This window comes from Corvus brachyrhynchos, unplaced genomic scaffold (genome assembly GCF_000691975.1).
Source record: "Corvus brachyrhynchos isolate BGI_N302 unplaced genomic scaffold, ASM69197v1 scaffold325, whole genome shotgun sequence".
NCBI classification, from domain to species: domain Eukaryota; kingdom Metazoa; phylum Chordata; class Aves; order Passeriformes; family Corvidae; genus Corvus; species Corvus brachyrhynchos.
In genome coordinates, this window is record NW_008238356.1 from 1,218,252 (window position 1) to 1,232,692 (window position 14,441).

Sequence of the window (14,441 nt, forward strand, 5' to 3'; positions counted from 1 at the left end):
ACAGCTCTTTTTCTGCAGACCAGGTGTTTGATTTTTTTTTTTTTAAGGGATATAGAACTAATTCTTGAAAATACTTACCACTCTGGCTGCTGACAGTTTGCTCTTGTAAGTTTGTTTTTCATTCCTTGAAATCTGAGATGTGCATGATGCAGGGGACATAGAGGAGCAGCTCAAAACTTCTGCTGTGTCATTCTTTTAATTTTTCTGTTTATACAAGGAGATGGAGGGTTTTTTACAACATGCCCATTCTGCTCTGTCAGTCACACAAAAAACAAACTTTGTGTTTTCCAAGGAACCCTTTGAGGATGGCTACGCAAATGGTGAGGAAGGCACACCAGCTGGGGATGCAGCTGCTGCTTACACACCTGACAGCAAAGGGGTGGTCAAGTTTGGCTGGATAAAAGGTGTACTGGTAAGTTTGATATATGATTCTTCCGTGTCTTACAGATGCTGATATATTCTTGCAGATCTTTCCAACTACCTTGTTTTTTGACTGGCATTGTGATGATGCAGTATGAGAGGTGTGATAAATGCCATAATTTTAGGAAGGGTTGCTCCTATTTCAACTGAATTTTAAGAAAATAAATATTTCAGGGCTTCAAGTTCTTAAGGATTTATGGTTTCTTAGCACAGGTTTTGAGAGTTTTTAAGTTGCATGATTTCCAAGAAGGAAAAAGATCATGTAGTAGAAAAATACGTGCTTTACTTCTGTGGTTTGGCGAGGTCCTTATCTCCTTTTTTGTAAGATTGATACCTTACTCTTTAGGTAAGAGAGAGACCCTAGATCTGTATGTAGTCTCCTGTCTAAATTCTGTACAATGCAAACTCTATTTCTATTGAAATCTAAGAGTTTTAAATAAAAGGATTAAAAAAAAATGCCCACTTCTCCATTCTGTTATTGTACAGCTGTGTTGTAAGATACAAAAGTTATAGAAATGGAAAGTTGCAGCAGTTGTTTTGTTATTTTAAAAAGAATAAGTTATTTAGTAGGGCATTACTTTAGTGCAATTTTTTTTGATAGATTTGTGGGAGATAGAAACAGGGGTTGTAGACCTCACAGTCATCAAAGACCTCTGTCTACCTCTATCTTAAGTCACGTATTTTGTAGTACGAATTTTGGATCCTAAAGATTAGAGTCTAAGTTATTATTGTTTGGCCAAGACATACTGCAAGTTTCACATATCGAAGTACTCTCATCTGTTTTAACTTAGTCATATTTAAGTTCCCTTTTTTTTTAAATCAAACTTAAACTTGTATAATATGTCCTATTCTTGTGAAATAATTTTAAAAATGGTGAGAAAAGACAGCAAGATAATTTCAAGAACATTAAAAACTGAAATGAAGAATTAGTGAAAATTAGTGAAGATGCAAGAACTAATCTATGTGAAATTTCTGTTTTATCTTAGGTACGATGTATGTTAAATATTTGGGGTGTGATGCTCTTCATCAGACTGTCATGGATTGTAGGACAAGCTGGGATAGGTATGGCTACTAAATCTGTAATTTTATTTCAGTAAATTTCAAGTGTGGTCCACAAGAGGTGTTGATCCTGAGCTTACACTTCAAACAGGAATAGGAGTTTACCTTAATATTGCCAATTTTTATGGTAATTTACCAGTATCAAAAACTTCAACCAGTTACTTAGACTTTCACATTTAGGTATGAGGCAAGTATTTTACAAGAGACATTCAGTGAACTGCAGAGATAAACTTTTGATCTCTGGTTATTAGAACCTGCATGGACTATGTAGTATATAAGCAGTTATTTTCAAAGGCTTAACTTAGTCTTGGACTGCAGAAAATTTCTGATCTGCAAAAGGCCTGTGTTTCCTTGAATCTCTAGAATACAGCTCTTACCTTGCTGATTTAAGAGAACCTTTGCCCAGTTTTATTTGTATCCTGGAGACTCCTGTACAAGAGGAGAAAGAAAAAGCCTTTTGCTTGAATGTGTGGGAGCCCACACAGTAAATTTGTGTTGCATTGGCCAGAGTGATTAAATGAAGCTGAAGATTTTACTCTTGAATACTGCTGGGCTTACTCTGCTTTTCTTCTCTTTTTCCAAAAGGTCTGTCTGTCTTGGTTATTGGAATGGCCACTGTTGTGACAACTATTACAGGACTGTCTACTTCAGCAATAGCCACAAATGGGTTTGTAAGAGGAGGTAATGCTATTTTCATGAAGTTTTTAAAGCTTTCCTCTCTTGGGAGTGCACACTTTGTTGCTGCTGAGGAGCAAAGCCTTCCTTGTGTTCTGTATGTGATTAAACAGTCATGTAATTAACAAAAAATCAATAGGTAGCCTATTAATTAGATTTGAACTAGTGCATTGCTTTTCTGCTGTGAAAGTTTTTTTTCTTGTAAATTTTTGTAATACAGACATTTTTAAGGCTACATATCCAGGAATGAGTAGGGTCTTAATATTCTCCTGAGCTCCGCTGGTTAGTTGATCGTGCCTGTATATGTTCATGTCCTGAAATAAACCTTCACACAAGTAACTCTCCGAACTCTTGAGTTAGCTCCACCTTTCCTGAGGGTGATGGTTTTCATTCTCTTCCATGGTTTATGTGCTGTTACCAGCTATTTTTGGAAGTGATTGGTGCCTCTGACACAATCAAACTGCTTCATGACATTACAAGACTGCTACTAGTAAAAAAATAAGGTGGCATTAAAGTAGGAACTTATAAAACTATCTTCATTTAGGTTAAGAATGAAAAGGAAAACCCTCACTATCACAAAGTAAACAGACCTACTGGGAAAGATCAGCTGTGTTATTAGCATTATGTCAAGCTTAGTTTCTAAGTACCCTTTTTGGTTTTTTAATTCCATTATGTATATCAGGTTTTTGCATTCATATGGGAGCTCTTTTTTTTTTTAAGCCACTCTTGAAAAATAGTACTTCATTAGAAAATTTGAAGTGCTGAATTGGAAGAACTGTAGAATTGCATAGGAACAACTGTTCCTGTGAAAACACTACGTTACAGTAAGATTTTTTTTTTATGTTACATAAGACATGCAGAGTATGGCCAAGCTGGGTACACACAAACGATTTGCACAAGAAATTTAATGCAGTGAAATCAAGCAGTTCCTGTTGCAGATTTTTAGCATGCACTCAGTTACTTCACACTGGAGCTGGAGGATTTTGTTGCTTCTGGACAGCTTAGCCTTAAATTCCTTGAATAAAGTAATATGCCTTTGCTACATTTTCTAAACTTCACTTTTCTCCAGATACTCAGATTTTCATTGTCATGTGGGATTTGAGATGTTGTTTTTGTCAAGCTCAAAAGTACAAACTGGCTCTTGAGAGTCCCACTGGAGGGTAGAAAATTCCTTTAACAACAGAGCTTTTAGAAACAGGTCTCGGAGGTTTGGAACTTCAGTGGGTTTATTGCAGTCTGCTTTGCCAGTTTCTTGATCTTGACTGCACAAGTGCTTTGAGCAGTTTGAAGCAAAAAGCACACTAATACTGCAGCTTGTGCTTATAATTTGTTTTTTAGCCATAGAGCTGGTTGCATACCTCAATAATATGATGTGATGCATGAGTCATGGCTATTTCCAACTGGTCTCTTTTCCTAAGAACTTGAAATACATTCCTGATATTTCAGCATATCTGTCCCTAAAATACTGAGTTTGGGGTTATTTTCTAATACATCAGGCAGTAAAGAGTGAGTAGATTCTGTCTCATGTAAGTGTTAAATTGCTGATGACTGTTTTAGGCTCTGTCATGTAGAGGACTTATTTGTCATTTGTATTTTTTTTCTTTCAGGAGGAGCATATTACTTAATTTCCAGAAGTCTGGGGCCAGAGTTTGGTGGTGCCATAGGTCTGATTTTTGCATTTGCCAATGCTGTGGCAGTAGCAATGTATGTTGTTGGCTTTGCAGAGACAGTTGTTGAGCTACTGAAGGTACATGGATGATAGTGCTTATATTGATTATACTTAATATATAAAGTTTGAGTATGTAAAGTATATACTTTATAGATAAAGGTAGAGATGATGTCTGGTTTTTTATTCATCTAATCATAAAATGGTGTGGTTTGGAAGAGACATTTAAAGGTCACCTAGTCCATCTCCCATCCAGGCAGAATCACAGAATGGTTTGGGTTGAAATGGACCCTAAAGACGACCCAGTACCACCCCCCTGCCATGGGCAGGGACACCTTCCACTATCCCAGGTTGTTCCAAGCCCCATCCAACCTGGCCTTGGACATTTCCAGGGATGGGGCAGCTACATCTTCTTGGGTACACCTGTGCCAGGGCCTTACCACCCTCACTGTAAAATGTTTCTTCTTGCCTCTAGTCTAAATCTGCCATTTTTTAGTTTAAAGCCATTGTTCCTTATTCTGTCACCACAAGCCTGATCCAAAAGTCTGTCCCTGTCTTTCTTCTAAGCCCCCTTTAAATACTAAATGGTCGCAGTAAGATCTCCCTGAAGCTCTCTTTTCTCCAGGCTGAACAACCCTGATCATTTACATTTGGAAGATTCATTGATTTAAAAACAAGGCAAAGCCCCAAATTGCTTGTATCCTTAAATGGAATTTACATTTAGTAAATTTGTGGTCTGCGGGCTAACTACTAATAAATTACAGTAAATAAAATGCTGTTCTTTGATAGGGAAGGTATTTACCTGATGAAGTATATGACTGTGCATTTTTTTGTTTGTTGTGTTAGGAAAATGGAACGTTGATGATCGATGAAATGAATGATATCAGAATTATAGGGGCTATCACCGTGGTTATACTGCTGGGCATTTCCATTGCAGGAATGGAGTGGGAAGCAAAAGTAAGGAACTCCCATCTTCTCTTTTATTCTCTGCTTCATAATTTTGATCCCATTTTTGTACCTTAGCTGTCTGATTTATTTTTAGTCTGTTTAGTGTATTCAATTCTGCATGGTGGCATGTTACAAGTCAGTTGATTTTTATGCAATAACTATTGAGACTGGCACTAGCATGTGCAGGTCTGAACGGCATTTCACATCTTTAACCACTTCCCTTCGCTGGAAGCTTAAGCATCTATGAGAACCTACACTCCAGCATAATCTACTCTTAATGACAAATAGATGACTCTTAATTGTCAGGTTAATGGTATTTCCCTCTTATGGGCAGTTACATCAGAGGAGAAGGTAAGAACTTCAGCATGGGAATTTTGCCTTACTATGACCTTTAGGCAAGTTCTGTGGATGAAAAACACAGGGCTGGTCCCAAAGCCAACTGAGAGCTGGGTAGTTTCTGCTAGCTCAAACCCAGTATTGTTCCCTTCTCTTCTCTTCTGTTTTGGTTTTCACCTGGAAACAGCCAAACTGTGGGATGCATTCACTAGAGCCAGCATGGAGAAGTGTTTTGAATGGGGGTGGTGATGAATGTGTGGGATGGAAAATCTCCTTCCCTTGTCTTCTTGTGGCTGCACGGTCTTAGGTCAGCTCTGATTGTGGAAGCAAACACTGAAGAGATCTCAGAGTACCTTAATACAGAAGCTGCCTTACCAGTTTTCTGCTTGGCCTTAGTAGGCAGTGTAGCTTGCTGTTTCCTGCACCCTGTAGGCTTTTTCTGAATATCTGTCTGTAATCTACTCAAAGAATTGAGAAGAGCCTTTAACTGGGGCTTCCTTCCTGACTGATACTTATTTCACAATAGCTCCTATTTTCTGCACTGAGAGGCAGCTGAAGGAACCTCTCCGTGAAGTATTGTAAGTTTCTGTGCTCCTGCATCAAGATGATGGTATTTATAATCAAAATGAGAGGGTTTTTTATCATAGTTGCTTCCAAGAAACGGGGATCCTAGAAGAACTGAGTGAAGATCGAGTGCATTACTTTGACCAGTGGGGAGAAAAGAAACTTACAGAAATTGACTTTGGCATGTGCTTTTAAATTGAACTTCTGTAAAAACTGTTTACTTTTTCAAGTAGTCTTTCACTGTCTGTAACTTGAATTTGGATGGTGTCTTTATACACCCAACGGCGAACAATGCTGACTTCCTTATTCTGAACTGCTTTGAAAGGATTATTTGTTATTAATTCTCTGGCTACTGCCACTTGAAGTCACAAGAAGTATCTTGGGTTTGTTGTGTAGCACAAGCAATATAACAATAGTTTGCATGGAAATACCCCTGTTTAATGTTTCTATATCAGACCTGAATTGTGGTGTTACTGCAGTGTCATCCTTATTAGGGGTAGCTTTCAAAAGTCATGTCCTTAGTGCAAAAGTCAAGGCTTGGTTTGTCCATCATGGAAGGAGGCAGATGAGAGCAATGAGAAGGCAACTCAACCTGTCAAACAAGCATTTCATGCAGGCTGACATACAACTCAGCACAGCAAAACACTGATGTCTCCATCTTGATCTGTGGTGTTCTCCTATGCCTTAGCTGTGGAAGATGGAGCAGGGGAATCTACAATAATGCCTTTGAAATAAATCTAAAAGTGAAGAGAGACTGGGATTGATTCCAGGGAAGTTGCCTTTAAAAAATGGCTTTTCAGAGTTTGTGGTTTTACAGCTCAGCTCCTTGTGTTGAAGTCTTAGAAGCCCATTCTTTCAGACTTTGGAATTTAGGTAAAATATTGAGTAAACATCCCTAGCTTCAGGGAGAAGCCTAGGTTAGTTACTGGAAAAATCCACTTATGGCAATTGCTCTCTGGTAACTTCTTGTGGAATTCTCTGACTGAAGACTTCTGTAACCACCCAGCTGTATCCTTACACCTTTCACCTATTCTTGAGGCTTTACAAAGATGTAAATACAAGGCAAGAACTGTTTTCTTCACGTGGACTTCTAAATCTGCTCCAGGCCATTTCACTCTGTTTATCACTGTTCTGCCCTGTTTTCTTGAGAGGCTGTGTGAACTGAAAACTTTGTTTTGTAGGCATCAACAATTCCACAGTGATAATTGCATATTAACTTCTGATCCTGGGCCTAAAAAAGGTCTGTGAATAGCTTCCCCCTAGCAACTGGCATTCCTTTCTAAGGAATCAAATAACCCAAAAGATAACGGCAATGTGATTGCTTATTTAAACGGAAGACCTGAACCACACGTACAATGCCTAGATTTATCTTTATTCACACTGTTGAGGTGTTGGATGGTTTACAGTACTTCTTGTTCAACTTGTAGGGCTTACAGTAGTTCTGTGGAAAAGTGACTGAAGTTCTAGGTTGTAAAAAAAGAATTCTCAAAACTAGGAACTAACAAGTAATTGTTGTAGTTTGAAATTTAATTTCATAAGTAAGGGTTGAGGACATGAGAATGTAGCAAAATAACCTAGTTCCTTGCATAAAATAGGAAACAAAAGCTGTTTGATTCTGTATGTAATAAAATTTTTAGTAAATAGCACATAGTAAAGTGTAAGACAAAGTATGACCATTGGTAGTAATGCAGTAGTAGCATTTGTGTTGCATTTGACTATTTTCATGTGAATTTCTTGCATCTACTCAAATGCATTCCTTCTGGACAACTTATATATAGAAAAATTAGTCCTTTTAAGCATTTTGTCTTTAGTAGTATAATTTTGAGGCATTTGGTGATAATAAACTTTTTTGATTAGGCATAAAACTTGGAAATTATCCCTATTTCTTAATTAAAAATCGTTGTGCAAGTTCTCTCCAGCTTTCCTCATTTATTTGCGGAAAATATGCTGAGAAGGCTAAGCTGAATTTGGAATCAAGTGAACATTTCTATTTTATAGCACAACACTTGATGCTGTGCGAAGAACAAGTTCTCCTGTCTGACAGCAATCACTGTGTTTCAGGCACAGATAGTCCTGCTGGTGATCCTCATACTTGCTATTGGAGACTTTGTCATAGGAACATTTATTCCTCTGGACAGCAAGAAGCCCAAAGGGTTCTTTGGTTATAAAGGTATGTTGGAACAGTTTACAGTATGGTAAACAATTCCTTTTTTTGCAAAATAGGCTGTTAGAAGTAAATTAAACATCTAATATATCTTGTAGTCCTATCCAACTATGATTATAATATATATATATATATAATTGATTCAGGACTTTTTTTCCTGATTTTTTTCAAAATTCTGTGGTTTTGTCCCTTAAAGCTGTTGGGTCAAAACTTGATCCTACTTGCTTAATATTGAGTATATTAAATTTTAAAAAGCTGTATTTAATACTGTAAGTATTTTTTCTACTTTTAAATCTGCTTAAGTTTAGTGTGTTGACTTTTACTTCAAGTTGAAGTGATGACTTAGGGCTTAAATGTTCTACACTTAGTTTTAAGAAGGTGCTGTGACTGTCAGCTTTTTTAACTGGTCTAGTAGTGGCTGGAATGGGTTAATACTTTAGCTTCCATGTGAATATTGATGGACTTAAATCTTCTCCTGCAGCCGAAATATTCATGGAGAATTTTGGACCAGATTTCCGACAAGAGGAAACTTTCTTTTCTGTATTTGCTATTTTCTTCCCTGCTGCAACTGGCATACTTGCTGGTGCAAATATCTCAGGGGACCTTGCGGTAAGTAGTGAATTAAAAATACTCTTCATGACCACTTGAGTGTACATTGACCTCTGTCATCACTGTCCACTGACGTTTTTCTTTCAGGATCCTCAGTCAGCCATACCTAAAGGAACGCTGTTGGCCATCTTAATCACTACATTGGTTTACGTAGGAATTGCAGTATCTGTAGGTAAATAGAGAATGTTTTTAACTTTATCCTTTCACGTTCGTTCTGAGGATGTATTTTGATACAGTTTTATGTAATTTGTTATGTTAAAGTCATTATGTAATTGACTTTCCTGCATGGGAAAGTTATAGCCAAAGGTTTCTGGTTTTTACTGTTGGGAGATTCAGTTTTCAGGTGGTTTTAAAATTTCCTGGAATGACTGATGCTTTTCTAAGAAAAGTGACTGCTTCAGACTAGAGATGACAAAAGACTTCTTACGGGTATTTCCTCATTTGTTGTGGTTATTTATGTTGAAGGATTTACAGTTTACCAGTGGGATAATCCCTGGATTAGAAAAGCATGTTTTCAGGAAGTACTTACTGAAAAAACGTGTATTGTTTTGAGGATTACTAATCAGCCACTTACCTGAAGTGAACTGTGGGATGATTAGACAGCACCATGGTGAGGATGCTTGAGCAGTAATTCCCCAGTTGAGGGAGGAGACCAAGAAGTGCCAGCCCACTTTTGGAAGTGTCATGTTCTTGTGTAAAGAGGAGAAATAATCACAGACTGATCTGAGTCTTCTCTTCCCAGTCTTTCTCACCCCACAGTTGTTTGAAATGTTCCATAGAAGTTGCCCTGGGGTTGATACCAGTTTTGCTGTAGAGTACCAGTGGTTAACCACATTTTTCCCACCCATAAAATAATTCTAGCAACCTTAAGAGTACAGGATTGTAATGGTATCCTGCATATTTCTTGCCTGTGATTGGAAATATTTTTTACTCACATCACATAAACTAGTTTCTGATGGCAATATTTTTTCTTAAAGACCTAGTTTTATAATAGCTGTGGTGCCTTTTGAATGAAATTCTCATTTATGAGAGTACCATTGATCTTACCACTAATGATACTTCCTTTCCAAAGATACCAATCTTGCTAGTCTGCCTCTGTTGGCTAACATGGGAGTGTAGCTCTGCCAAATAGCTGCTCTGTAGTCACTGTGCTTTGTGCAGCATAATGAGCTACACTCATTTCCTAATTAGATTGACTGCATAGACCTCTTGCTACCAAATTTGAATCGTTTGGAACCTCAACCCACACAAGACTAAAATTAATGTTAATACTCACTTGCTAATGGAATACTTTGATCAGCTTCCAGACATGAAAAATGCAATATAAAAACTGACAAAAGAAGCAGTTTGCAAAACCACCCGGACGTGAAATCGTTTGATTCATCAGAAAAGTCCTGCTTTGTACTGACTTATGCTTTGAATTGTGCTACTTAAAAAAAGGCAGCAGGAGTCAGAGATTGCATGAAATTTAGCTCCTTTTGAGGCATTGGATTAGGAATATTGGACAAATACAAATACTTCTATTCCTTTCCCAGAGGAGTGGTAAGCAAGTCACTAAAGATTTGAGGGGCTACTAAATGTTGCAGAGTAGTCATATCTGAAGAGGAAGAAGATGTTCTGAATTTAATTGACTATTTGTATGCTCTATAGTAAGTAAGAAGGCTAAACTGAGTAGAAGAGGCTGAAAAAAGGAAAATTACTCCTCCTGCTGCTGGAGCCAGGCAGCTATTTCAAACAGATAACTGTGAGAAGTAGGTATGCAGTTTCGTAATTTAGCAAAGGACTAATGCAGACATGCAGGAGGCATGAGGAGGCAGATTTCACAGGCAAATTTGCATGCAAAATCTTGAAAGATACATTTCAAAGAACATCATTTATTGCTTTAAAAACAAGGGAAGCCCTAGTAAAAAAAAAGCCAAAGTTCTGAGTAACATTAAGACCTGCTTCCTGTAGTTATGAAAGTAAAACTAATTAACAAGAGTCGTACTGTAGGTGCTTACAGCACTTGTAAAATTAAACACTCTGAACTGCAGTCTGAAGGGCTGTAGTATCTCTGGAATTCATGTAGTTAAGAAGATCCCTTGATAGCGATGTCTGTAAACCTTCCCAGGCTTAAAGGATGGCAAAGCTCTATTTGACTTTGGCAGGAACATGCTTATAAATGCTTGTGAAAAGGTGAAATCCTGTTTTCACAGGAAGGAAGACCTAGAGACTTTTAGGGTAAAGTGCTGCCAGAATCATATAAATAAATGAAACTTTTCTGAATGAATGTTACAGAAAGTGTCCAGACTTATTTATATCTAGTGTCTTCTGCTGAGAACAGAGCCTGCCCAGCTCTGTTCTCATAGTCAGGCCCACATTCAGTTTGTTCCTTTCTGTCATACTTGACTCTGCATGTGAAAGTTCTGCTAACCATTTGGATCTGAACTTTGACAAAAATGAAGAAGAGGAGGGCTGTGATAGTGCTCTGTAGGTATTTTATTCAATACTGGGCCTGCCACCGCAATGTCACCAACAAAATGGTATTTACAAATAGTTCAGCTGAGAAGTGTGTTGTCAAATCCATTATATACTGCTTGAGTGGCTGGGGCGAATACTTGTGTAGTGGAGGAGGAGAAACATTTTCCTCTTACTTTTAATCCCAGTTAAACAAGAAAACAGTAAAAAACCTCAGATCCTCCACATACTCACAAGAAAACCATAAGACAGGTACTTAGTGTAGGAAGCTCTTACTGTAATTTAACCAACTGGGCATAATAAGTAACTAAAAAGAGAAATGAGAAATGAGGAGTGAAAGGATTAATTAATGTCCACCTACTGGGACCAGGCGTTGCTGTGGGCTGTAATCAAATTCTCATGGCTTAGAAAAATCTAAATATGGTGTAGGTAATTAGGAATTAATTTTCCTGATGGAAGAGAGACAACTTATATGGATGCCTAGGAATATTACTGAATAAACTTAAACTTGCAGCAGATCTCTGCCTTCTTCCTTGCTTTGCAATTAATTTAGGTCCTTAGCTGTCATGAGGTTCTGCTGCAAGGCACCTCTTGTCATTCAAGTTCCTAAAAGATTAAAGGGAATTTTATTGACTCTGTAGACTTTTCCCCACTCCTTGTTTAGTTCCAGTTCCTGGAAGTATTTCCTGGTGTTCAAACAGTTTGATTACCTCTGCTATTAAACCACAGAACGTTAAATAATACTTAATCTGATCTACTTTTTGTCATATATGAGGCAAAACCCTCTTGACATGAAGGACTTAATGGCCTTTTAGTCCTCTTTAGTTTTTCTTAGTACTAACAAGCTGAAATGCTTTTTCTCCAGCGTTTTCTTGACCAGTAAAATTAAAAGTAATCGTAGATGAACTGGTGACAGTAGTTAAGGTGATAATTATAAACAAATGTGGAAGAAATGGTACTGTGTATCTGTTTTTCACCAAGAAACCAACTTAAAAATAGCATGGTCACATAGGAGATGGCTTATTTAAACATTGGGAAATGGCAACAGGCTTTCATGAGAAGTTACATTTTTTAAATGTCTGAGCCATAGTGACTAGGAAAAAGAAGCCAACTGCAACATAATCTTTACATACAAAACAAATCTGCACTCCTCTAGGAAAATTGACCAAAAGAGAAAGTATAAAGTCATAAAACCATAAAACAACTTGGGTTGGAAGGGACCTTGAAGATCATCCAGTTCCATCCCCTGCCATGGGCAGGGACACCTTCCACTATCCCAGGTTGCTCCAACCTTGCCCTGGACACTTCCAGGGATCCAGGGGCAGCCACAGCTTCTCTGGGCACCCTGTGCCAGTCTTGTCAAATCAAGTGGTGTTCCATAATACTAACTTCAATTCAGGAGCTGTGTGGAAACTCACATATCAGAGAAATAGTATGTTAAGCTAAAATTGGGCTCTTAAACTTTTGCAAGTCTACTGACATAATTTTTCTCTGTGCTAGAGCTTTATACTTCTTCCTACACTCAGTTTTATTAAAAAACTAAAGATTATTTCAGTCAAGGGAGCAGTTGTTTTGTATTTGTTCTTCATATTGAAGATAGACTTAGTACTTCAGTGTGTTAAAAAATTAAATGCTGTATTTTAATGTTCCTCTGTGAGATTATGATTACATAAGAAGGAATTAACCCATGTCCTTGAGGTTCAGTTTGTTAATGCCCTTTTTTTATTGTTGTGTCCACTGTAGGTTCCTGTGTAGTTCGAGATGCCACAGGGAACGTTAATGACACCATTGTCACCGAGCTGACAAATTGCACAGCTGCAGCCTGCAAACTAAACTATGATTTCTCATCCTGTCAGTCTCCAGCAGGGTGTCACTATGGGCTGATGAACAATTTCCAGGTACAAGACCTTCTCCTTAATCGGTATATTCTTTTATGCTCAGGATTTTTGGCTGATTTGGTGTTTTGGGGGTTGTTTTTTGGTTGTTGTTTTGGGGTATTTGTTTGTTTCTTCCTTGGATTTGTTGTTTTGGGCTTTTTTAATTTCGTATTAGGAAAACTCATAGGCTACATATACTCATCTCCATAAATACAAGTTTTATCTGGAACAGGTGTGGGGTACACTCTAGCAGGTATGCAGAAGATTGTTGAAAACACTTAGGTGTTCATACACAAATGATATAAACATTTACTCTTTTTCTGAGTCAACTGCTTAGATCAGGTGGTGGTGCTGCAGCTTTCACTGGTGGGGGTAGATGTACTCATTTTTCAATAATGATGCTGAGTAATCATATGTAGCCTCTGTCAGTAATTTGCTTGCTAAGTTCTTAAGTTTTTTAGAAAACACTGACTTTTTCAGACTGTTTTATGTATTTATCACAGCATCCTCTTTAATGTAAGGTCATGAATTTTCATTAAACATGATGTTACTGTATTTAAAAATCCTCCACAAGTTAAGGGGTAATTCTTAGTCTTTCACCACAGCCAATTGGGGCTGTCCATGAACTACTCGTAAGGGTTTGAAAGAATCTGAGGAAAATGTACTTACTGCCCATTACTTTCAGCTTGGTTTGTGGTAGTCCCATCTTTGCCCAAAGTTGTTCTAATACAATTCAGCACAAAAAGTGGGCTAGAGATTGAGCTGAAATCCACTAATGCAAGTTTTATAGTGGAATAATTTGAGTATCTTATGTGATGTTATTTTTGTTCGTGTTTGGAGAAAGTCGGAATTGCTCTTGTGGGATTGACAAATTTGCAAAATCCAATGACTTGCATCGTTCAAGCTGAAAAGAACCAACATACTGTCAGATGTACAGCTGTGAATAGCCTGTAAATGGTGTCCTCTGATGGTGTCTTTGTAAGTCATGACTTTGGAAGGTTCTTAACATAAATGTTACTTGTACTTCTTATTGAGTATTTTTGCCTCCCAAGTTATTCTTGCTTCTCTCTGTGGAAAAATGAGTTGGTGGCAATGAGGAAAGGTCACTTTTAAGGCCAGAGGCAGCACTGAGAATGCAGTGCCCCTCACACCCCCCTGCTTTGTTGGAGTTTTGAAAACCTTCTCTGTGAAATTTCGTTTTTCTAATACCCAGTGGGACCTGGGTATTAGAAAAACACTCTTGCTGTTTTTTCTCTCATCCTCACAGCTTTTGCTGTGCATCTCTGCGAAGAGTCTGATTCTGTCTCCTCAGAAGATGTCAGAAGGAAAATGTTTGTGTGAGAGGCTGTTTATCTAATGAGAGACTTGTCCATTTCATAACCGAACTGCTCTCAACTCTGTATCTGTGAGTGTTAGCTGTAAGGAGAGAGCTTGTGCACCTCAAGCTCAAACACCTATTTTCTGTGTGGTAAATAACTGAGAACAAATACTGCACAAACTAAAATTAATCCCTAAGGTGAGGGGAGATTGTTGTATTTCTCTTACAGCTTGTAAACAGGCAAGTTTCGGGCAGAAAGTGCCAGTTTGTGTGCACAGCTTAATGACTTTACCACTTTAGGACACTGTGCTGCACTGAGCTCTTCTGGCTAAGAACTGATCTGAAGTT

The 14,441-nt window shown here is 37.9% G+C and overlaps 1 protein-coding gene across 2 annotated transcripts in view; it reads left to right on the top strand.

The window, feature by feature from the left end:
* The first annotated feature begins 205 nt into the window (after positions 1–205).
* Positions 206–14,441, top strand: part of SLC12A2 (solute carrier family 12 member 2) — a 38,796-nt gene continuing 24,560 nt past the window's right edge. For both annotated transcript variants that reach the window (XM_017735487.1, XM_017735488.1), the window contains exons 1-9: positions 206–412; positions 1,407–1,482; positions 2,065–2,160; positions 3,762–3,901; positions 4,667–4,777; positions 7,730–7,838; positions 8,314–8,441; positions 8,529–8,613; positions 12,642–12,796. In XM_017735487.1, coding sequence (XP_017590976.1) covers positions 221–412; positions 1,407–1,482; positions 2,065–2,160; positions 3,762–3,901; positions 4,667–4,777; positions 7,730–7,838; positions 8,314–8,441; positions 8,529–8,613; positions 12,642–12,796 — 1,092 coding nt within the window. In that variant the 5' untranslated portion in view covers positions 206–220. The remainder of the gene's footprint in view (positions 413–1,406; positions 1,483–2,064; positions 2,161–3,761; positions 3,902–4,666; positions 4,778–7,729; positions 7,839–8,313; positions 8,442–8,528; positions 8,614–12,641; positions 12,797–14,441) is intronic.